General features: G+C 35.8%; 5 protein-coding genes across 13 annotated transcripts; 2 read left to right on the top strand and 3 right to left on the bottom strand.

Moving 5' to 3' along the window:
- The first annotated feature begins 630 nt into the window (after positions 1-630).
- LOC8268396 (rho GTPase-activating protein REN1) lies at positions 631-13,891 on the top strand. Of its 9 annotated transcripts, none has more exons than XM_048370777.1 (24): positions 631-1,267; positions 1,492-1,593; positions 1,909-1,945; positions 2,688-2,764; positions 2,909-3,009; positions 3,107-3,185; positions 3,633-3,789; positions 4,235-4,354; positions 5,416-5,493; positions 6,065-6,120; positions 6,214-6,298; positions 7,405-7,489; positions 8,244-8,317; positions 8,420-8,487; positions 8,914-9,123; positions 9,256-9,576; positions 9,782-9,831; positions 10,682-10,742; positions 10,819-10,902; positions 11,462-11,575; positions 11,651-11,793; positions 11,884-11,947; positions 12,700-12,816; positions 13,002-13,891. In XM_048370777.1, exons 1-24 carry the CDS (start codon positions 1,229-1,231, stop codon positions 13,452-13,454), a joined length of 2,775 nt encoding a protein of 924 aa, XP_048226734.1. In that variant the 5' UTR covers positions 631-1,228; the 3' UTR covers positions 13,455-13,891. The 9 variants fall into 9 exon arrangements, with proteins under 9 accessions (XP_048226734.1, XP_048226733.1, XP_048226730.1 ...); XM_048370776.1 differs by having other exon boundaries at positions 8,905-9,123; XM_048370773.1 differs by having other exon boundaries at positions 632-1,267; positions 8,244-8,487.
- Positions 13,892-13,966: 75 nt separating this feature from the next.
- On the bottom strand, positions 13,967-15,453 carry LOC8268397 (mitochondrial uncoupling protein 5). The gene has a single exon (XM_002513977.4). It carries the CDS (start codon positions 15,001-15,003, stop codon positions 14,050-14,052), a length of 954 nt encoding a protein of 317 aa, XP_002514023.1. The 5' UTR covers positions 15,004-15,453; the 3' UTR covers positions 13,967-14,049.
- Positions 15,454-16,475: 1,022 nt separating this feature from the next.
- On the bottom strand, positions 16,476-18,225 carry LOC112533943 (rho GTPase-activating protein REN1). The gene is made up of 3 exons (XM_048370671.1): positions 18,184-18,225; positions 17,891-17,975; positions 16,476-17,138 (listed from the first exon to the last, which is right to left on the bottom strand). The coding sequence occupies exons 2-3, from the start codon at positions 17,944-17,946 to the stop codon at positions 16,865-16,867; spliced, it is 330 nt and encodes a 109-aa protein (XP_048226628.1). The 5' UTR covers positions 17,947-17,975; positions 18,184-18,225; the 3' UTR covers positions 16,476-16,864.
- Positions 18,226-19,488: 1,263 nt separating this feature from the next.
- Positions 19,489-21,757, top strand: LOC8268399. Its single transcript, XM_002513979.4, has one exon. It carries the CDS (start codon positions 20,135-20,137, stop codon positions 21,401-21,403), a length of 1,269 nt encoding a protein of 422 aa, XP_002514025.2. The 5' UTR covers positions 19,489-20,134; the 3' UTR covers positions 21,404-21,757.
- A 298-nt stretch (positions 21,758-22,055) lies between these two features.
- On the bottom strand, positions 22,056-23,723 carry LOC8268400 (aspartyl protease AED3). Its single transcript, XM_002513980.4, has one exon. It carries the CDS (start codon positions 23,475-23,477, stop codon positions 22,164-22,166), a length of 1,314 nt encoding a protein of 437 aa, XP_002514026.1. The 5' UTR covers positions 23,478-23,723; the 3' UTR covers positions 22,056-22,163.
- Between the last annotated feature and the right edge of the window lie 327 nt (positions 23,724-24,050).

Raw genomic sequence — 24,050 nt, 5'->3', positions numbered from 1 at the left:
TATATTAGAAATAGACGTGAAAATTTAAATTCCCCTACATTTATAATAAAGTGATAGATGACTAACTATTATAGCATCAGACATAAATGATTAGTGCGCACATTATTGGACTATGCACTATGCATCAAAAAGAAAAACCAAAGAAAGGGCAGAGAATTTGTTTCCAATGCTCTTGCACTTGCATTCCAGTCTTTCATTATTGTTCGTGAAAACTCTCTCTTTCAATCATTCCTTACTTTTCCAACCTGCCCATGTCTGTACAGCAAAGAAAGCAACTGGTATATAATTTAAAAGAATTTATAAATATATATATTCACAGTTATATGATTATGTGTTGGTTAATTTATTTTTCCTAATATTATTATTTTATTACATTTTATATAAGATACTAAGAAATGTGCTTATTTTCACTACTCAGGAGTCTCCAAGTTTCCAACCTAATTTTTAGTATAAATTTCACTGAATAAATTAGTATTCCCTAGTGGTTATAAATAAATATTTAATTTATTTTTCTGGTAAAGTAGATATTTGTTTCATCAAAACGTCATCGTTTACTTAGATTTGATTAACAATAAGATTCTAGAAATAGCTTGAAAAATAAAAGAAAGTAATGATATAGCATTTGTCCATTTTCCGCATGGAAGAAAGGCACCAAACTGAACAAAGGAAAGAGTTCGCAAGAAAGTAGACAGTGGCGTTAGTGGAAATTACAAGAAGCACCCTCGTTAATATATTATCCATATCCATATTACTACTTTCCCTCCATTCTTTGAAGAGAGAGAAAAGCAAACCAAAAAACAAAAACAGAAGAAGGAAAGAAAAAAAAATAATAAAAGAAAGAAGAAAGAAAGATAAAGGAACTAAGAATACGGGTGACGTGTGCAAGTGCCCGCATGATAGAGAGATGCCCCGCTCTCTATGGAGAGGAAGTTTTTTATTTTTTTTAATTTTTTTGGCTACCAAAATCATTTCTCATTCTGAATCAAACAAACCCAAATGCTTAAGAAAAAATGAAAATCCTCAATACTCTCTCTTCTCTCTCCCTCTCATCCTTCTTCTTAGTCTTCATTTATTTTGTTTGAATTAAATCTCTTAATTCGAACGAGGTACATTCTCCATTATTGTAACCTGTTAAAGCTCTATGTATGTGGATACGTCTCGTTTTCTATCGGCATTGTGTTTGGAGATTTTTGAGCCTTTAGGTTGATGTCATTTTGCGGATCAAGCTATGACTACTAATAAGAGCGTTAACACAGAATTGTCTCAGGTATTTTTCATTTATTTTATTATTATTTTAAATTTATTATTTTGTTTACGCTCGTTGCATTGCATTCTTGTAATGTGATTCCCGATAGCATCTACTTTCGCTTTGGTTTCTGTGATCGTTTATTTTTTTTTATTTTAGTTTTGGTTTTATCCATATGGACACTGTTTTTGTTCCTTTTAAAAAATTAATTTTAGAGTATATGCTGTTGTCCTGTTTCTGTGTAGGGAGATGGTGGCGGCGGCGGCGGCGGTGCTCCTCGACCACCTCCTTCCGGACCTCCGCCACCAGGACATCCTGATAATGCTGCTTCTCGTGCCGGGAATTCGGTATATTTGATTGTTTTATTTTATCTATGAAAGTTTTATCTAACTTTATAGTTCTTATGGATTATAATGATGTTTAATGTACGAAAATAAATTTATTAGTTACGCCATTTGAAATTCAATTGATGCGATGTTTATATTGATTTTTAAGACCGTAATATGTAAGGCGTAAATTGTATATGGGGTTTTCTTTCATGTAGTCTACAGTAATTCATAATGAAATGTATGCTTCTAATTTGTTGCTTGATGGCGTCCACTGCTGATTTGCATTACTTTAATATTTTGCGTGCAGTCTAACGTATGTCATTTGCGTTGCAGGTCTTCAAGAGTGGACCTCTTTTTATTTCATCCAAAGGTGTGTTTGCATTAATTATTTATTTATTTTTGGTTTCTGTATACTTAATCATAAACAGCAAGATTAGAACATGCACATGTTTAATGTTTTTGTACCAAGTGTTGAACTAACAATGGCATGATTCCTGGTTCATGCTAATATATATCTGGTTGTAAATGTTGTATTTCAAGCATTCCTCTTTGTTATTTTTTCTGCAATGCAATATCACTGACATAAATATATTATAGACAAAGGAAGAAGGTAGAGTTGGAACTTACTTTATTTTAAAGACGCATGTCATGTGAATTTTGATAAGACCTTACATATATACATGCATACAAAAAGATATCTTGGTTGCTTTTCTGTTTTAGCATATGTGTGGATTTTAAAGGCTTTCTTTTCTTTTAAATTTAGAAAGCAGGGCCAGATCTTCTTATTGTGTAGAAAGCAATAATCAAATTCATTGAAAGGTTAGGTATCAATATGGCATGTGACTTTCTAGCAATCTGCTAACATTTAGAATCTCTCGTGGACCTTTCTTGTCTTCTAATGCTGATGTGAATTTTTCTTTTTTTGAAAAATAGATAAAACATATTGTTATCTCTTTGGGACTCATCTGAGTGTAGTCATCCATATTATTTGAGTTCCTTAAACTATTCCTCACTACCTGTTTATTTGTAATTTGAACATTTAAGGTGTCTCTCATCCTTAATGCAAGGACGGCAGCATACTCTGAAATAAATTCTTTGATTTTGTCGTGTAGGAATTGGTTGGACGTCATGGAAGAAACGGTGGTTTATTCTAACACGAACCTCACTGGTTTTCTTTAGAAGTGATCCAGTAAGTAGTTTTGCATATGAGAAATATGGTATCTCTTTTAATAATGCATATGCTCAACAATGCTTGTTATTTTAATTACATAATTTGGCCTCTCCATCCCCCCTTTCTTTCTGAATGCTGGTTGCAATTTTTGTGGTTTTATAGGGTTCACTCATTACATTTGAAACTTTTCAGAGTGCTGTTCCTCAAAAAGGGAGTGAAGTGAATTTGACTCTTGGTGGTATTGACCTCAACAATTCAGGCAGGTCAGCTTGCTTGCTTAGATTACACATTTGCAACCTGTAATTTCTTTTGCATAGTTGTTTCCGACAATTCATGGCGTTCTCTTTGGATGATTTCTAGTGTGGTAGTGAAGTCAGACAAAAAACTCTTGACTGTTCTCTTTCCTGATGGCCGTGATGGGCGAGCTTTCACGCTTAAGGTGGCTCTTCTTCCATTGTTTTTATCTCTTTTGAGGTTGCTTTGCATACCCTTATTGCACAAAACTGCCAGTAGATTAGGATTGCAAAAGAACTATAGAGAGTTTAAGCTGTGGTCAGCTTCTCAGGTTTTGGCTTCGCATTGCACAAAACTCAGATGATTTGGTATTTAGCTATTTGACTTTTATTTGAAGAAATATTCAATAACTGGAAATTATGAGTTTTATTAGACATGTAGTTGCAAGAATAGCTTTATAGAATAAAACGAACTTATGTTTGATTTGACTGGGAAAGTTTCTGAAGAAATCAAGATTATATTGGTAAAATCAAATAACATAAGCATAAGCTAGAATTGAAAACCTTTTTTTTTTTTTTTTCGGTTTCCACTATTTATTCTGGCATTGTTGAAAATTATGTCATGTACGAGTGTGAAATTGTTTGTGCTGCAGGCTGAAACGATGGAAGATTTATATGATTGGAAGACTGCCCTTGAGAATGCTTTGGCACAAGCACCAAGTGCTGCACTTGTGATGGGGCAAAATGGCATCTTCAAGAATGATCCGACTGATTGTGTTGAGGGTTCATTTGATCAGTGCGTGTTACCAGGTACTGTTTTTGCTTTTCATTTTTGTGCGCACCAGTGTAATATTTTGTATTTGAGATTCTTTTATGGCCTATTTCTTTACTTGGATGTACCAAGACTTAAGAGGAAAATGATTAGCTTTTGATAGTTTAGGTGAGAATTATGTCAAAACACCTGATGTTTTAATTGATTTCATTTTTTATTCGAGATAAGGAACAAACTTATGCCATTTTTATGAGTATTTTACATTTGCTGCTCTCATGACTTTAGATATTTCTTCCAATTTTCCTTTTCATTGTATTATGATATTTAGGACCTGCAACACCGCATTATTCGGTATGCTAATGTTCTTAGAGTGGCATATGCCGCACGAATTTTTATTTTTTTTAATGACGTAATGAACTTGTAAACCTCTTTTTCTTTTCAATTAATTGAGATATTGAAGTTTTCTTGTTCTCTCCCCTGCAGTGAAGGACAAGGTGCCTGGTAAAGCAATGGTCATTGGCAGACCAGTTTTGCTTGCTTTAGAAGATGTTGATGGAACTCCATCTTTTCTAGAGAAGGCTCTTAGGTATATAGAAGAGCATGGTAGGTTTTTTTTTCCCAATCCTATTTGTGATACTCTTACTTTAGGATATATTTCTAGGATTACATCACTTTCTTGCATAACTTATCCATTAAATAGGAAACATACTTTGCTACTTTGTTGAGTGGATACCCCTTCCTTTTTTTTTTATCTTGAGGGATAATGCATTCATTTTATCTGAGATGACACAATATCCAAGCGATTTCCTGCAATGTCCCAGGGTTATATAATCTTTTGCTTTTTCAACAAGTAAATTAATCTATGGATATTGATAAGCAATTTCAGTAGTCAGTACTGTGGTGTACTTTATAGGCTGTAGGGACATTACATTACATGAAATTTTGAAGAAGGATCTCAATCGCAGTTCTACTTTATCTAATGCTTTCTCACATGGAGCTCTAAAATAGGAACTGCAAATTTTCCACCAATTACTCTGATCATTGAGGAAGTTCTGTAATGGTTGGCTATCTGGCCTTTGGAGACCTCATGGCTCTGACCAAAATTTGTCCTCTCTTCCTTAGATATGAACTTCCTTATGCTTGCAGATCTTCTGGGTGGTTGACGCTATTTTATCTGTGTAATCACTGGGTAGTTCCTTTCTGAAAGACAAAAAAAAAATGATTATCGGCTTTCTAAGTACTTTTCTTGGTTATTGACTTTAACAAAACATGCATGTAATTTGCGAGTTGTGGGGTGATTTATGTCTTGTAGTTCAAGTTTTAATAGTCTATTATAGTTTTGCAACTCCTTAGAAAAAGTGAAGAATTTCTTAATGCTCTTTCTCTATTTCTTTTTTGAGATAAACAAAGAGGGATCTCAAAAAGAATCATGTAAGATTCTGTTCTTTTTTTTTTTTTGGTTTCAAGTTCTCTTTTGACATTTTTTACCTTACAAGGTTCTTAAGGCAAAACTTTCACTTTGTTGTCTTTTCTTAATCTACCTATATTTCCTCAAATCAGGAAGATCTCTTCCATTATTGGTTAATTATGGCCGATCTATTCCTTCTTTTTTCTTTTCTTACCTTTATTTCTTAATTGTTTGAATCTGATCAACTGAAAAACAGGAGTCAAGGTAGAAGGAATCTTGCGGCAAGCTGCAGCTGTTGATGATGTTGAGCATCGAATTCGAGAATACGAACAAGGTTTGTTTTCAGATTAATATTTTCCTTGAGTAGGCAATATTTTTGTTCATTTTAAGGCAATTGATGTGGGTTCCCTTTTTTGTTAAAAAAAGTCAAATCATGGACCAATGTAAAGTCTAATGTTCAGATAGTTCTATTCCTCCTTGAAGGGAGAAGTTCTACTTTTGCCTGTAATATTTAGGCCAAATGTCAGATTAGCACTTCGTGTTTCTTTTTGGTTCAACCATGCACTTATTGTATCTAAAACACATCATTTAAACCTTTATGATGATGGATTGCCATGAGGGACTTAACCTCCATTATATCTTCTGACCTGGATCTGAGATCCATAATTGATATGCTTTAACAATAACGGGCTTAACCAAAAAACAATGAAGTTCCAATGTAAGATTTCACCTGAGCATGAAGTGCAAATTGGTCCTTTCTCTTCCTCTATTTAATATTTAATGATAGCTTCCAGAATATAAAATGTAATCAGATATTAATGAATGAGTGCAGCACTTGTTTATGGAATAGCATAGATAGAGATGACAGTTGTATGGTAGTCTCATGTCTATGCTTTACGATTCAGGGAGAACAGAGTTCTCGGCAGGGGAAGATGCACATGTGATTGCTGATTGTGTCAAGGTACTTTTTCTTCACAATCACATGAAATGCAGTTTTTGGAATAGTTAAAAAGCCATTACTTTATTTTTCCAATGATATTCTGTCTGTCTCCAGTATTTTCTCCGTGAGTTGCCATCCTCTCCAGTCCCTGCATCTTGCTGCAAGGCATTACTAGAAGCATTTCGCAAGTCTATTGGCGGTGTGTATTTTAACCCTTCATATAACACTAAGTCACATAATGTATTAGTTAGACATGTACTTCAATGCGGTTTGGAGATGCGACAGGTGCATTTTGAACTCCTAATATTTGTTTATTTTTTCTTGCAAACGTATTTAATCACAAGCCTTTTATCCAAGTCCCAAACTCACAGTTTTTGGTTCAAAAGGAAGAATTTGCATTCTTAGAGAAGGAAGTAGAAGACTATGGTACATAATTCTAGTGTCCAGGGGAGGATACTGTTTTGATGGCATGATTGGAAATAATGGTAGCTGCTATGCAGTTAAGATCTACTGGAGGTTGGAGATTTGAACTAAAATCTATTTTAAACAAATTGATTTGCTTCGAATATTGATAGAATTCCTGATTAAAGACCAAGTTAACATATCAGGTGAAAGATAGACTTTACAGTGGGTCATTCATTCAACTAAGCCAATTAACACTTATTATATATAACCAATGAGCAAAAGATAATTGCTTGTGAACCACCAACAGTGGTAACATTGGTATTCTAACCAAAATTTGGAAAATGAATGTAATCCAAATAAGAGAACATTAATCTCTCTGAGTCCTTTATGAACAATGAAGAAGCGCTGAAGTACATATTGTTTCAAGGATCTAAAACAAACTTTTTAAATCAGCTTGATTCATCAGCTATATTAAGTCAAAGAACAAAACCTACCAAATTTTTATATTTTCTATAATGATTTTACGCGTTCAATTTAGTAAAAGACCCTAAAAGATTTTCATGTGCTAACTATATTACAGTACTTTCTTTTATTTTGGGTCAGGTTAAAACCCATGTAGCTTTGTCACTGAGTCCTTTTTACTTCCTCTGTGTTAAATCGGGATGGGAGGAGCAATAAAAATCAACTGGAAGGTTCAGGATTTTGATCACATGCCTTGAGCATTTCTAATTTGCGGTCATTCTTATATTACTGATGTTGTAAGCTATTTAGAAAATTCATTGGAAAATAGTTGAGGGGATTTGCTGCAAAATTTCTTGTGCAATTACTTTTTGATGTTTTTAGTTGTCTATATATAATTTACATTTTCTTCCAAACATTTGACAATTTCACAATGTTCAGGAAAAGATCATAACAATCGAGTTAATGCCATGCGAGAAGCAATATTAGAAACCTTTCCTGAGCCAAATCGTCGCTTATTGCAAAGGTAGTTTATGCCTTTCTTTATTCTATTTGGATTTGTAGCTCTTCTGACATGCCATAAATTTTCCCATCTTTTTTCTTCTCCAATTCTTTTGTCGCTTTCCGTTTCTATTTTTGGCTACCCAGCCACCTGCATTCTGGAATTTACAAACTAATTTAACTTGCATGTTTTGGCTTATAACTCTACCTTCAAGTATGATATTTTCACTAGAATGGATTAATTTTGGACCTTGAAAGATCTACAAATTTAACTCTTTTAGTATAAGAACAGGTAATAACAACGCAAAGACCCTGAAGTTATAGTCACAGTTCATTTTGCATGAAATATCTACTGCATGCAACCATATATATAGTGCACTTGTGTTCTTACACCCAATTTACTTACAATGCATATGACTAAAAGGACACTGGAAAATAAGACCAATTTGTTCTCTGAGGTCTATGCACAAAAAATGGAAGGTGGGTTGGAAGGGGCGTTTGGACGGTGGCACATTTCAATTTATATCAATCTGAAATCATTGAAATGATTTTTAACCAAAATTAGATCCTTTTTTTTTTTTTTCTCTTTTTATTTGGGTTAAAAGCTTTCATCCAGCTAACTCTATGCATTTTTGAGATTAGGGAATGAAAAGAATGAGTTCCATCTACCTAATTTTTTGTTGTACATGATGCCTTTTTACCTATGCAGAGTATTGTTTTCTCTGCTCTGCCTTATGCGTTGATTTAAATATTCCTTTTCCTATTTTGTACGTGTACAGAATTCTATTGATGATGCAAAATGTGGCTTCTCACAAAGCAGAGAATCGGATGAGCACTTCAGCTGTTGCTGCTTGTATGGCACCCTTACTTCTTCGTCCCCTTCTAGCTGGTGATTGTGAAATTGAAAATGATTTTGATGTGGGTGGTGATGGTTCCATGCAACTTCTGCAAGCAGCTGCTGCAGCTAATCATGCCCAAGCCATTGTCATAACTCTATTGGAAGAGTATGATAAGATTTTTAATGTAAGCCTTACTTCTCTCTCTTTAATTTGAATTGATCAAATATGAGAACTACTATCATAGGAAACTTTCTTACTTTTAATTTTAGAGGTTATCTTTTGCACGAGGGCTGTTGACTAAAGATCTGGGTCTTGCATATGAATCACGTTTATGTACTTTGGAGTCTCAAAGAATGTGAAAAGAATTTGGCCATTATCCTTGAATTTATCCATTTCACTTGAGCAGAAATGGTTGTATAAACCTTTCAAACAGTATGATTACTTTCTAGCTCATGAAGAACAGGCCATTCTCAGTGTTGCTCAAGTTAGTTATGACTAATAATATATATCAAATGCCAGTATTGAAGAATTTGGCTTTCGTACCATCATGCTCACTTAATTACAGCTATTTTGATTGTATGCTTCTTATGAGTTAGTATAGCTTCTCCAGGAAGGTGTCATGTCCCCTGGACTATACTCTGACTCGGAAGAATGTGATAGTGAGGATGAGGAGGTAACTGATGACGATGAGTCTTATGAAGATGATGAACAGGATGATGCATCTCAAGAGACTGATGCGTATACTGACGATGATCTCAATGATACATCAAGCAGAAATGAGAGTGGTGACTCTGGCGAAGAAGATCTATCCGACAATAAGGTGTGTCTGCTTTACCATCCATTTTAAATATACAGTATGTGCATGGTAAGATGAGCATAGTGAGATTGGCTGTATTTGATGATCTATAAAAATAGATGCAGAATACTTAGCCTATGTACTTCATTGATGCAGGGATGTGATGATCTTAGCTCTATTTCCAACTCCCCTGAAGTAGATAATGGTTCCGAAGCTGCGGAGTTGTCAAATTCAGTTCAAACTTCGTTACCTTCATATCGTGAAGTAGATAGGGGTGAGAATAGCCTGGGTGAAAGTAACAAAAATTTGACAACACTAACCGCTGAGTCGGATGAATTACTAGGAGATCTTTCCAGCAAAACTACTTTGGAGAATAAGCAAACTGGCGATCCATCTGTATGCATTAAAAGATCTTCAAGCATGTCCAATGGACGTGCACCTGATATTAATTTTCCAAGTTCTTGTGGGCGTACTTCTGTGAGTATATTTTTGTTTGTGATGTGGTTTCGTGTTTATTTATCAGTCATCTTGTCCCCATCTAAGCTTGTCCAACTTTGTGGTTTACTTATTGATTTTGCATATCTATCATTTTCTCACCACCAGGAGTTCATGTTTACACTATTTGATTAGAGGTTCTAATTTTTTTGTTCCTCCTCTCTTTTTGGGTATGTATTGAGTTCAGGGGAGGAAGAACCTTTCTATGGAATCCCTTGATTACCATTTTGATGATGAGTAAGTATGGCCTATCTCGTCTGCACGAAGCACTTTTTTCTATTTGTATTGAGTTATTTTATAGCATTCTAGTCATTTTTGCATCTTTCTGGCATGATTGTTGCGGTGCCATTCATTCTTGATAATGTTGGTGAAATTTAACTTCCTCCAGCTATTGGATTGAGGGGTAAACATGGTATGTATTAGATACAAGTGTTGGTTGGTATAAACACTGTTTATGTGCGAGTTTGTAGGTGTGTAGATGCATTGGAGTATCATGAGAGAGACACAGGTGAGAGAATAAAGAGAAATATAGAAAGATTAACTATCAGGAGGAAGATTTTTTTGTGAGACTGGGATCGTTTTTGTGCTGTTTTAACTTGATAAAAGAAAGTATAAGAAAATACTCAAATATCCAATTTGAGTATTTTCTGTTAATTGTTGATGGAAATACAGGTCAAATATAGTAGGAGTATTATTTGGAATTATGAGAGCCTATTTTATCACCTTCTTTCTGTGGAAAATTGGTTAGAATTCCTAAGGCACGCTGTTGGTTTTTTCTGTTAGTTGTTCCAGTCAGTTGACACCCTTACTCTAATCCAACTTATCCTTCTCTTTCCTACTAAACTCTATCATTATCCGGGTCTATTCCTTAATGGTTGGTAAATGGGCTATTCTCTTCACAATTACTGTTATCTTCTTGACCCAAGAATGCATCCAATTTCAAACACCGTTTTCTGATTGTTCAGATTTATTTGGCCAAAAAAGACTTATAGAATTGAGAAAGAGGCCTTTTTTATCTTAAAGTCGCATGGACAGTTATTAACTGTTTACAGGTTTGCTTTCTTCTGATTTTTTGACCTGAATGTAGAATTGAAATCCAAAAGCTGGAGGCGACTAAAATTGATCTGCAACACAGAATTTCTGAGGAGGTGCCTACTTCAAACGACATCTCTTTCTTTAATTGATACAGAGCTTTCTGATAGTTCACTGTATTTTTCCATGCAGGTTAAAGGTAATGCAGTTCTGCAAGCCAACTTAGAACAGCGAAAGAAGGCCCTGAACGAGCGCCGCCTAGCCCTCGAGCAAGATGTATGTTTGTTTTGACAGACCTCACTATGCCTTTTGCTGTTCTTGTGATTTTTGTTGTCTCCTAGTTGGTCTATTTTGCAAGGTTATTTTATTTCATGTTGAAAGGCATGCTAATTGTTTTAGATTTTCTTTCCCCTCTCCTCTTATTGGCCCTGTCAAGGAGATAGGATTTGGAATGGACTATCTACTTTTCATGATAGTATCAGTATGAAAGAACTAGGATGTAGCTCAGTGCTGCTGCATGCATAGATGAAGAACTTTCTGCACTATGGAAGGGCACTTAGAGCATATAATTATTTATGTCTTCTGTTTTTCGTTTTTTTTCCCTTTGTGATGCTATGTCTATCAATGCATTGAAGGACTGATTGAATTTCAGTAATAATAGAATTGAGATATTTATAAGATAAGGGAAAGAGATGAAAAAAGAGACATACAGTATTTACATGATGCTTCTACATATTTATATTGCTTCTGAGTTCTCAGTTGAATAGTTTTTAGCATTTTTCAGTAAAATGTTGACTCTGGCAGGAAAGCCTAATGCTGGGTAATTAATTTACAGGTGGCGAGACTACAAGAAGAGCTACAAAAGGAAAGAGACAAGAGGATGGTTCTGGAAGCAGGACTTAACAATTCTCAAGCTAACCAATCTGTTCCAGTTATCATTGATGAAAAGGTTAGTTCAGTTTTGATATTTATAAATTTTATCTTGATCATGCATTAAATCATTAATTTAGCAATTGCAATATAGATAAAGGAAGATCTAGAGGAAATAAGTCAAGCAGAGGCAGATGTCAACAATTTGAAGCAAAAGGTTGATAATCTCAGTATGCAGCTTAATCAGCAGCGTGATCAAAATTATGGTTCCCCACACGATTCAAACAATCAAGGAAGGTGGTAACCTCTTTGCAAATTTCTGTTCTTATGCGTGATATCTAGTAGTAAGCCTTCTTGTCGCCTGTGGTTAATGTAGTTTGATTGCAGGAAAGATAAAGAGAGAGATACTGAAGCCAGTGCTGGTTCATATCTTGGAAAATCTGCAAATAAGGCAAGTAAATGCTGGTGCTTGCAGTCTATTGTTTGTAAATTATAGTTTAGGTGGCCGCTGAACTTTGACATGTCACACGTTGATGAGATGGGTGAATGATACAAGCAATGATTTGATGTCAATTTTAAGTTTTGACCTAGTTTGCCAATTCAGTAATACTGGACTCAAGCTTTCAAAAATTAAAGCTCAAGAAAAAATGAGATGCGAATAAAGATGGAAGCTCAACAGAAAAAAATAAAAATGCCAAAGGTCAGAGGCTAATTAGTGGATTTAGCTGTTCAAATTTAGTTGATTTGTTGGTATTTCTGTTAGTCAATTATGCATGTGTTTGATCATATGATTTTTTTTTTTTTTTGCATGTGCTCCCTTTCTAGTCAGCCAACGAATTCTGTTTATATCAGAACCTATAATCAGTTACCCTAGTATAGAAAATACCTAAATGTCTATTAATTTATAAAGAAGGGTGAATTGGCAATCAGAGATGGATAGAGACCAAGTTGGTTAGGAAATTGCAGAATTTTCTTATTTCAAAATAAATAGACTACTAGATGGAGAAGTGCAATCTCTCTTGCACCTGTTGGAGAATACTTCGTGAGCTGAGTATGACACTGAGCTTGCCGGTATTCCAATTAGATTGATGAATCTTAAAGAAGCTTCCTGTAACAGATTATTTTGTTAACTGGCAGGTCTTGCCATTGGTAATTAACTCTGATAATGTGCACCGGAATAACATGGGGATTTTAAAATGCCAGGATAATTTAATAGATGAATCAACTATTTTACCAAACAAGACTCAGCAGGCAGATGCATCACGGAGCAGCAACTCCAGGTCTTCATCCAATTCCAAGAAGACTAGCTACAGGAGTGAGGTAAGCTAAACTTTCTGATTATGTTGTGGAAATAGGAGTTCTTGCATGAAAATACAGTTGTTTTGTTCGGCTATTGGTTGTGTGAAATTGTGTCTGCAAGATGGATTCATGAATCTTCTGCCTTGCATTTTAGCTAGCCAAGTTGGACTGAAAGTTCATAAATTTATTTGCATGGAAATGTACAGGGAACAAATTCCACTACGTCTGCTCTGACAAAGTTGACAACCCGGCTCAATTTCCTGAAGGAGCGGCGAAGCCAGCTTACCAGTGAAATCCTGGATAAAGGCCGAGGTTCAAGTCAGGCTACAGCTACTAATAAAGTTAGAGGATCAGAAGTCCGTCAATCACCGCAAATCCCAGACAAGAGCCAAGGTTCAGAAGTTCATTCTGTTCCAAATCCAGATAAAGCTAGACGATCAGAGAGCTCTCAGTCAGTCCCTAACCCAGACAAAGGGTTAGGGATAGAAGGCCAATCACATAAAAATTCTGAAAAATCTAGAAAATCGGACAGTCACCAAGATGGAGGAAAATCTCTGGAAAGTCAAAATGCAGATAAAGGAAAATTTGACGGTAGTGCTGACAAAGGTAAAGGATCAGGAGGCCAACCTAAGGGAGCTCAAAGAACCAACTCCAGATGATTGATGTTAGATGATTGATCGTTTTAAGCACATGGTGGCATTGTTATTGTCCTCCCTGAAGCAATTTTTGTGAGGTTGATTCGTTTTGCCTGGTAAAGCACTTGATACCTACGTATACTGAAAGAAGATGATCAAAATCCTGACACCTCCTATAAGCCCATGATGTACATACATACCAAGATGCTTAGTTGAGTTGTATAAGCTGATTTGTCTGTAAGTTAGTTGCTGATTCTTGTGCTGGTTTAGAAGCCAACTAGGGTACTGTTACATTTTGTACGGTAGAACTCAAAATATATCTCTTTCTATTTGATGTAACTGGAGTTGCTTGGCCTGTGTGTATAAGACCTGGAATCAAGCCTCCACTAATCTTAAACTTATTATCTCCAGGTTCTGATATAGCAATCTCAGTCGTACCACGCATCGTGTTGATTGGATGAGTTGGGTTGCCAAATTTGTGCAATATTTATTAATAAATTTGTTCTTGTAATTTTTCTCTGAGCAGTAAAATCAGATTGAAATAGTAAGACCTTAAACAATTTATGTATTGCATCTCAAAATCTTAATCATAATAAAAAAATTTCATCATCATCGTAAATTAAAAATCCTTGAGCAATTTCCTAACTTGCTCAAGTGTGACAAAAAGAACTACAGTAAAAGGCCCCTGTCTTGAAATGGTAGGGATAAACCCTTTATATAGAGCCATTAGCCCTTCAGCTCTCACCGTCTTCAAAGCACAGTCAATTGCTCCATTATAAGGGGCAGCCTTCCCTGCCTCCACATTCATATTCATGACCCTAGTTTTTATCACATCCACAGGATTTGACGCCACAGCCGCCACAAACCCTGCGGCAAAGCTCGCCGTCACGTGTGTCCCTAGCCCGTCTCTCATCACACCCTTCTCCAGAATCGCCTCTTTTATCTGATCGTACGATGCCAATTGTGACGCCGTCACGATCATCGCACGGTTCACCGTTAAGGAAGACCCGCGCCACAGGCTGGTGATTCCTTCTTGCTTTGACATTCGTGTAATGGCGTCAAGGACGCCGTTATAGTTACGGCGTTGAGCAGGAGGGAGACGGCCGTCGGCTTGCATTCTCACCATAGCTACGTCGGCGGGGTTTCCAACGGCTGCGCCAATTCCTCCGGCGATTAAACCGGCGGTGATTTTGCTAACAAGCGGCATGTTTCCGGTATCTGGTCGAGTCCATTTCTGTTTGAGAATATCGTAAAGCCCCATACGAGTGGTGGAGTAAAGTGTTTGGCGGAGAACAGTGGCAGAAACGCCGGAGAACAATGCGGCGACACCTTCTGTTTGGAAAATGCGGATGCCAACGGAGACAGGACCGACGCGTGGCGGTGGAGAAGCGACGTGAATGGCAGCGGAAGCTGTGGAGTTGAAAGCAAAAGCAGGACGGAGGTTGTGGACTTGCGATTTTGGCAAGTTCTCGCCTTGGAGTTGCATACGGACCTTTATTAGATCTAAAGGGTGAGTGGAGCAACCAGCTACTATTGATGCTACACCACCTTCAACAAAACTTTTTGCACCCATGATTTGGTACGTAAGTAACTACTCCCTTTTTTTAATTGCTGCTGCTGTTATTGAAAAAGAATGAATGAAATATCAGGAATAGGAAGCAAAAATTGCTCTGTTTGGGGAGGATTTTGGAGAGTTTTAAAGCCAGTTAGGGGTTAAGTCACTGGAGACGAGAAGATGGGAGTGGAGGGAAAAAGCAATGGAAGAAGAGTGAGGAACAGTAGGCCTTTGAGACATGTGCTAGTGAATATTAAGCAATGAATTCAAAGAATGAGTTTCTTAGAGGGGTTCATGGAGAATATATATAGTGTGGGTGGAGAATGACGGAGAGGGAAGGGAGTGTGGCGATGAAGGAGAATAGGAAGATACATCATACGTGTAAATGGGAATTCAGACGCGGTTCTTGGGGTCCATGTTTTGGTGCTGGATGGATGCCCCAAGACCCGACCCAATTTTTTTCCCCTTGTAAATTAATTATAGTTGTTGGCTTCCTCTGTTTGACTTTGACGCTACTTTAGGTTGTTTCTCTAATTTATTTTCCCACCTTCTGGGAGCAGCAGACTGCAAAAGATTTGTGATTATAAGTCTTATTGCTGTTTCTTTTTCACAATCAAGTTAATTGTCTGCTATTTATTATGTAAAACTTTTGTAGATTGTTATTATTATTGTTATTTTGACTATAAATAATAATATATAATAAATTTTAAAATTAATTATTTTTTAATGTTACTTTTAATTTTTTAACATTTTACAATTTCATTAGTGTAATTAAATAAAAATTATTTTAAAATTATTTATTAATTAATTTTTATATTATATAAATTAATATTATCAATATAGTTGATATTGGTATTCTTTAAGAAAGATTTATTATATAATTAAAAATTAATCTATTATTAAGTATAATATTTAAAATATTATTTTTGAAATTATAATTTAACTAAAAATTAATTTATTAATTAATATAATACATATTTTTAGAATAAAATTAGTATCATTCTCTTATTAGAAAATTATTTATTAGTTAATATAAATATTAAAATATAATGAATATATAATTTTTTAAAATTAGAATTAGTGTTTAATTAGAAAAATAACTTATAATTAATATATACTAGTCACTTATTTTTATTATTATTATATAATTAGGCGGCTACCCTGTTACTCTCCAGGAGCAGTAGACGGCCTTCAGATGCAACTAAGCACCCGAGTTGACCTTTACAAATCAGAAAATATACTAATTTTTGTTAATTAAAATTTAGGTGGAGGCCTAGTCTCAATATTTAAATTTTAAATAAGATATGCTTTTTGGAGTATTGGATGGATAGAGGATTTAGTACTGTAATTTATACGTTTTTTAAAAAAGAAAAAGAGAAGAGAAATATTTGGGATTTGGGAACAACAATAAATATGTAAAATGTGTTTGTGAAGTGTGTCCGTGGAATGTAAGTGAATAAATAATAATAATGATATTTATTATCATTATTAGCTATACTAACTCATAAGAAGCATACAATCAAAATAGCTGTAATTAAGTGAGCATGATGGTACGAAAGCCAAATTCTTCAATACTGGCATTTGATATATATTATTAGTCATAACTAACTTGAGCAACACTGAGAATGGCCTGTTCTTCATGAGCTAGAAAGTAATCATACTGTTTGAAAGGTTTATACAACCATTTCTGCTCAAGTGAAATGGATAAATTCAAGGATAATGGCCAAATTCTTTTCACATTCTTTGAGACTCCAAAGTACATAAACGTGATTCATATGCAAGACCCAGATCTTTAGTCAACAGCCCTCGTGCAAAAGATAACCTCTAAAATTAAAAGTAAGAAAGTTTCCTATGATAGTAGTTCTCATATTTGATCAATTCAAATTAAAGAGAGAGAAGTAAGGCTTACATTAAAAATCTTATCATACTCTTCCAATAGAGTTATGACAATGGCTTGGGCATGATTAGCTGCAGCAGCTGCTTGCAGAAGTTGCATGGAACCATCACCACCCACATCAAAATCATTTTCAATTTCACAATCACCAGCTAGAAGGGGACGAAGAAGTAAGGGTGCCATACAAGCAGCAACAGCTGAAGTGCTCATCCGATTCTCTGCTTTGTGAGAAGCCACATTTTGCATCATCAATAGAATTCTGTACACGTACAAAATAGGAAAAGGAATATTTAAATCAACGCATAAGGCAGAGCAGAGAAAACAATACTCTGCATAGGTAAAAAGGCATCATGTACAACAAAAATTAGGTAGATGGAACTCATTCTTTTCATTCCCTAATCTCAAAAATGCATAGAGTTAGCTGGATGAAAGCTTTTAACCCAAATAAAAAGAGAAAAAAAAAAAAAAGGATCTAATTTTGGTTAAAAATCATTTCAATGATTTCAGATTGATATAAATTGAAATGTGCCACCGTCCAAACGCCCCTTCCAACCCACCTTCCATTTTTTGTGCATAGACCTCAGAGAACAAATTGGTCTTATTTTCCAGTGTCCTTTTAGTCATATGCATTGTAAGTAAATTGGGTGTAAGAACACAAGTGCACTATATATATGGTTGCATGCAGTAGATATTTCATGCAAAATGAACTGTGACTATAACTTCAGGGTCTTTGCGTTGTTATTACCTGTTCTTATACTAAAAGAGTTAAATTTGTAGATCTTTCAAGGTCCAAAATTAATCCATTCTAGTGAAAATATCATACTTGAAGGTAGAGTTATAAGCCAAAACATGCAAGTTAAATTAGTTTGTAAATTCCAGAATGCAGGTGGCTGGGTAGCCAAAAATAGAAACGGAAAGCGACAAAAGAATTGGAGAAGAAAAAGATGGGAAAATTTATGGCATGTCAGAAGAGCTACAAATCCAAATAGAATAAAGAAAGGCATAAACTACCTTTGCAATAAGCGACGATTTGGCTCAGGAAAGGTTTCTAATATTGCTTCTCGCATGGCATTAACTCGATTGTTATGATCTTTTCCTGAACATTGTGAAATTGTCAAATGTTTGGAAGAAAATGTAAATTATATATAGACAACTAAAAACATCAAAAAGTAATTGCACAAGAAATTTTGCAGCAAATCCCCTCAACTATTTTCCAATGAATTTTCTAAATAGCTTACAACATCAGTAATATAAGAATGACCGCAAATTAGAAATGCTCAAGGCATGTGATCAAAATCCTGAACCTTCCAGTTGATTTTTATTGCTCCTCCCATCCCGATTTAACACAGAGGAAGTAAAAAGGACTCAGTGACAAAGCTACATGGGTTTTAACCTGACCCAAAATAAAAGAAAGTACTGTAATATAGGTAGCACATGAAAAGAAAACAAACTAATAATAGACTAGACTAGTATGCTTTCTTTTTAAAAAGAAAACTATAGATACCAATTGAATTATTTTTAATTTCATATTTTGTATTATTATGAATAAACTCAAATTTCAAACTTCTTTCTTCTCTATGGTCCTAAAAATTACGAGGGATACTTAATTCATAAAAATACTTAAAATTTCAACTTCTTGAATTCTCTCATATTTATAAAAATAAAATAAAATATAATTTCAATACAACTATAGCATAATCATTATAATGCATCTATTACTCTGTAATACATTAAATTTTTCGAAACATAAAACAAAATAAATAAATATAAAACTAATTTTGACTTGGGGCATATATACTTTAATGTGTTTCCACTTCCTGCCTCAGTAGACAATTTCAATGGGTACATCTAATATGGACTGAAGAATTTATAAAGGAATCATTGAAGTTTGTCTTACTTTTGGGGTAGCATCACATCAATCATTACTGGTAATCAAACCTTATATGGGGGAGGCTGAAGTGAGGAGTTAGCCCAACTTGATTACAAATTGGAAAATGTCAGTCTCAACAAATTTCCTATCTAATTAAACCTGTTAGATATTTATTTAGGAAGGGAGAAACAACCATTGATTGGTCAATTAGACTTCTCCTTCAAATTTTTTGTACCGAGTTTTAGTTAACCTGGCTTGACATTCTCAATTGATGAGAGTGGGCCACTTGCCTTTGTTTTCTGCCTGAATCTGCGGCCCATTTTTATACACTATTAACAATAGCCCACATAAGTATGGGCTTTTTATTCTGCTTATAGCAACACAGCGTTACGAATCTGCAATACTTCTTATTTCTCAACTAAAAACAGAATAGCTAGAGTTTTTGCTGTTTATAATTTCAAGAAAAATTCATATAAATTTTCGTAGTAAAAACTAGAATTTTCCTAATCATATATCTATATGTTGAAGTGAATTTATATTTATGTATTAATTTAAGATCTTCTAAAATTACCATAAATCAATATATGGGCCTTTCATTAGCAAATGAATAGCTTAGGTTTAAGTTCCGTAGTAAGAGAATCTAAGTCCTTGTATTTGATTTCATAGGAAAATATAAAAACAGACAGAGAATCTATAACAAACACGAAGAATTCAAACAAACACATTTCCAAGAGATGGCTAAACACAATTGTCGTAGCACCACAAGTTTTTACCAAAAACAACTTGAGCCAATTTGCAAATAACCCTTTTTTTAAACTTCACAACTCTTCCCTCTTTCCCTTATATTTCTCTTTTGACATTTCTCATATCCTTAGCCCCTCACGTTTCACAAAAATTCTCTTGCAGAACAAAAAGGTTGGATGATTATTATATAACAACACAAGAGAAAGAAAAATAAAATAAAGGCAAAATCTGTGTCTGGTCTCCCTCCCTCCATTGTTATCTTGAGTGGTGGCGAACAATTTTCGCCTTCCAAAATGTGTCGCTAACGTCAACCCAGAGGTTAGTGGCAACACAAGAAACATTATTGATCTGGGTGCTGAAATCGAGAAATGGAGGTGCAGAGGTTAAGGCAGTTAATGTTACTTTGGTCTAGAATCAAAAGTACTCGCGTTGTCCTTGTGGGTGGGAATCACACTGCCGCCAGATTTTGCACTCGTTAATTTACTCTTTCTCCTCTCCACCCTCCCTCCTCCCCCTTTTTGTTTTAATCTCCTTTTTTCCTTTTCTCTCGTCATTATTTTGCTGTCGCTTTAGCAATTGTATTTTCTCTTTAGGACATAGATTACTCACTTAGCCAAGAAGAAGAACATTGTTTCATTAGCATGGCTGTCCATCTTATACAGGGTTTGCAATCGAAATTCCCCAAGAAATACAAAGCCTTGCCTTTGCATTATTCTAATGGCTTTGCTTTTCATGGAGAAACTTACTTGGTCATTAAGCTGCCTCATTCTAGGCTTTTGAGGCTTGTTGCCCGATCAATTGTTTTGTCATTGATCTTTTTTACTTGCACCATGTTTAGTCCATTTTCTCCAGGAACATCACTTGCTGTTTCTGAGCCTGAATCTTTAGGCCCCCGTTCGAATATCAATCTTGACGTCTTGCCTTTGCTTTTTCGTGACCTGATCACGAATGAAGGCCTTATTAAGACAGGCGATAAAGCTGTTTTTGTAACTAATGGTAATGGCAATGACGATCGTGCCATTTATAGTTCTGAACGGATTCTAAATGAAGATTATGACATGGAATTTATCTCTGTCTCTGATTTGGATCAACAACAAAAAGTTAATGATGCATCTTTCGACTTTGCTCTCACTTATAGCTTCCATGCTGCACAAGAGTTCATCGACAGGACACTCAAAGTTGGCGGGATTGCTATTGTTCAATTAGGTGATAACCCTTCTTTTCTGTTCAACAAGCCAATGAATTACAAAATAGTCTATCTAAGGAGATTTCAATCGACATTCATGGCCATGAAGAAAACAGGATATGGTAATACTAATCTAAGCACACAAAGAAAGCTACTCAGTTATAGAACTGAGGCAAGGAAGGCAGTTTTAAATAATCTTGAAGACGTACTCCTGGAACCGCCACGAGCAGCTTCTGGTAAATCCAGAACATACTTAAAAAGAACAAAATATCTACCAGACTTGATGGGTGATTCATTGGAAAGCTATCCGCGACGCGTGTTTATTGATGTTGGATTGCCAGAAAGAGAAGGAGGAAGTGGCATTGGATGGTTTGCAAAGCATTATCCGACAAGAAATCTTGATTTTGAGATGTACAAGATTGAGACAGTAACAGAAGTTTCGTCAGGGAAGGAGGTGCCACAAGTAGAAGAGATTGGGATGTCTGGTTGGTTGAGCAAGAATGTGAAGGAAGAAGAGTATGTAGTGATGAAGGCAGAAGCAGAAGTGGTTGAGGAGATGATAGAAAGTAGGTCAATAAGATTGGTTGATGAGCTCTTCATGGACTGCAAGCCAAGAGGACATGGAGGAAAAGGGAATGGAAGCAGAAGAGCTTATTGGGAATGCTTAGCTTTGTATGGAAGGTTAAGAGATGAAGGAATTGCAGTGCATCAATGGTGGGGTTGAAAGAGGAGATTTTAAAGAAAAGGGTTGAGGGCGAAAGAGAGGTGACCAAGAAATTAAAAAAAAAGTCTCATCCTGCATTTCTTTGTTTTTCTTTTTTATATGCATGCATTGTTTCAACTTATTTCATTTCCATGTTTTTGCTTTTCTTGTATGATTGTGTGTTTTATTCTATTTAAATGAAGCGTCATTAAGTAGCTAATAATTAATTAATTCATTTTCTTTTTGAAGAGATGATGGGACCTTAGAGAGAAGTGTTCCACGTCAACTCTAGTTAGGAAGAACTTTGGTTGCTTTTCTTGTATTATTTGAAAGAGAAAGGGAAAATGAAAATATGGGTTGTTTCTTGCTTATAAATTAATGTATAGGGAACAGGGAAGCTGAGCTATATTTATTTTATTTTTTTCTCCCCTTCAGCTTCATGTGTGAGTACTCAAAGCTCATCTTGCATTCATGCAAGTTGTAGCATGAAAGACCTGCAAATAATCCAACAACGATTGCTTTCTGTAATGAGATTTGGTAGACAACCATGTTGCAATATCAAAGTATTATTCCACATACATCACTGTGAAAAGGGATGTCAATTTTGCTTAAGATAATATCGATCATAAGTATGATTAGCACATTAATTTGTTTACACAAACAAAGCTCAACATACTCTCCACAACAACAAGACTTTTCTTGTTTATTAAAATCCACAACCTATCTCACAAAACACAACTTAACAAACATAAAAGAACTAAGAAAAGAAAAGCCACAAAATTTAGTTGCATAATTCACGGGCAATTCCCAAGCGAGAATTGGGCACATCAAACAAGAGCCTAAGATTCTGCTGCTGCAAATTGGCTATAACATTCAGCACTGAATTCACATTGTTTGGTGCTGCAGCCATAGCCAAGCAAGCTAGTGATCCAGCACTGCTGTGTATCAGGCTGTTCTCCATGGGCAACACCAAATTTAGGCCTGTGAAATGTAGTGTCACTGCAGGGGCTACTGCTTCATTTGTTGCTGCGAAGCAGGTATCAAATGCCCCTAGTGATGAAAATGGGCCTGCCACTTGTTTTCTGAACTCATCCCGAATTGCAGTGTAAATGGGTTGAACGAACCGGGTTATAACAGTGCCCGAATCAATTATGGTCCCTGCTCCCGTGTTTGGGTTAAATGCTAGGAGCTCAGGTGCGATAGGTACCAGTGTCCGGCCTACACTAACTCCGGTTAGGTTAACATAGTATAGTGACGGGCGGTGAGGATTTCTTAGAAGTGGAGTGTATCTAATGGATTTGGGCTGACCTGCTGGGCCGAGTTTGAGTGATCCTGAGAAGTAATAAGATTTGAAACTGGGTAAACAATACGAAAATAAGCCCGAATAAAGCGATCCGGATTGTGCTATTAACGATAAGGGTCCACGACCCAAACCCAATAGCCCTTGGGGAGGAACTGACCCACCGGAGATGGAGTTGATGCATCCAAAAGCAAAATTGGGTATCACATCATTGACTAATCTTAATGAATCTTCCACAAGGGTAGCAGAGAAGGAGGAATCTCCACCGTAAGATTGGTTGAAAACACAGGAGGAGGACCCGGTTGCTGGGCAAGAGAATCCACGGACTTGGGTACATTGGGCCATGGAGCAATCCAATGAACCATAAGTGGAAGAGGTATTGGTACTAAAAGTGGTGCTGGAGCATCCAGTGCAACCGGAGCAAGGTACCCAAGCGGCATCATTACTAGTATCTAAGACCATAAACATAAATTGACCTGGGGTACCCAATTTGACCCTGACAACATAGTTGCCGATGTTCAGTACCTGCTGGCCTGGGGCAATGGGAACCGCAGTGGTCATCTGGGCAGCTAGGCTTGATAAATACTTGAGCCTTGCTGGGTCTTTCGAGGCCATATCGATGACTGTATTCACCAACGGCTCTTGTTTTGGTGGGATGAAAGGTGAACATTTGCTATAGATAGGAATGATTGACAGATCTGAATCATCTGCTTGAGAAGCACAAGGGTCAAGAGCTATTGTGCTGGAGACTAGAAGAGCAAATAGCAAGAATCTGGCAATGATTCTGGAGTCCATTGCTTGGACTCTTAAAATTGAAATTGAAACAAAATCGGATAAAAGAGATTACTGTGTGCATGCATGGGAATTGAGAGAACATATATATTTGATATGAAGTGTGTTGAAGTACCAAAATACCCTTGTAATTATTGGAATATGATGATGGATATGTGAATTCACAGGAATGTGTTGCATCATGCAAGATGTAACATTTATTGGGTTCAAGTGGGTCAACTGTCAAGAAGGATGTTATATTTATTGTTTATAATAAGCCGCAAATTTCTACCCATGTCTCAAGAACCATAATAAACAAAATCAACTTGGAAGAATAACAAATGCTTATTGTACCGAAATGCAAGAGACAAACTGAGTACTGAGCACAAGACAGCCAAGCTCAAATGCTCCAAATAAGTATTGTTGAATTACATATCTGCCCAAAAGATACAATAATAAACGATGTGTTTCTTATTCTTACCTTGCAAAAGCTTCATTATTTTAAGTGGCTTTGGATCAAAAGAGAAAGGTCAGTAAAGAGAATTGCAAGGTGAAACAAATTTAAAAGGCAATAGAAGCTCGTGAACCCATCTAATC

This window comes from Ricinus communis, chromosome 2 (genome assembly GCF_019578655.1).
Source record: "Ricinus communis isolate WT05 ecotype wild-type chromosome 2, ASM1957865v1, whole genome shotgun sequence".
In the NCBI taxonomy this organism is placed as follows: domain Eukaryota; kingdom Viridiplantae; phylum Streptophyta; class Magnoliopsida; order Malpighiales; family Euphorbiaceae; genus Ricinus; species Ricinus communis.
Note: the sequence above shows the minus strand (reverse complement) of the source record. Positions and strands in the feature narration are given on the sequence as shown.

Coding starts and splice junctions, on each gene's coding strand:
- LOC8268396 (XM_048370772.1), top strand. CDS start 1,229: ATGACTACTAATAAGAGCGTTAACACAGAATTGTCTCAG. Junction 3,010..3,106: donor GACCTCAACAATTCAGGCAG/GTCAGCTTGCTT, acceptor GATGATTTCTAG/TGTGGTAGTGAAGTCAGACA. Junction 8,488..8,904: donor AGTATGATAAGATTTTTAAT/GTAAGCCTTACT, acceptor GAGTTAGTATAG/CTTCTCCAGGAAGGTGTCAT.
- LOC8268397 (XM_002513977.4), bottom strand. CDS start 15,003: ATGGGTGCAAAAAGTTTTGTTGAAGGTGGTGTAGCATCAATAGTAGCT.
- LOC112533943 (XM_048370671.1), bottom strand. CDS start 17,946: ATGCGAGAAGCAATATTAGAAACCTTTCCTGAGCCAAATCGTCGCTTA. Junction 17,139..17,890: donor AATCGTCGCTTATTGCAAAG/GTAGTTTATGCC, acceptor GTACGTGTACAG/AATTCTATTGATGATGCAAA.
- LOC8268399 (XM_002513979.4), top strand. CDS start 20,135: ATGGCTGTCCATCTTATACAGGGTTTGCAATCGAAATTCCCCAAGAAA.
- LOC8268400 (XM_002513980.4), bottom strand. CDS start 23,477: ATGGACTCCAGAATCATTGCCAGATTCTTGCTATTTGCTCTTCTAGTC.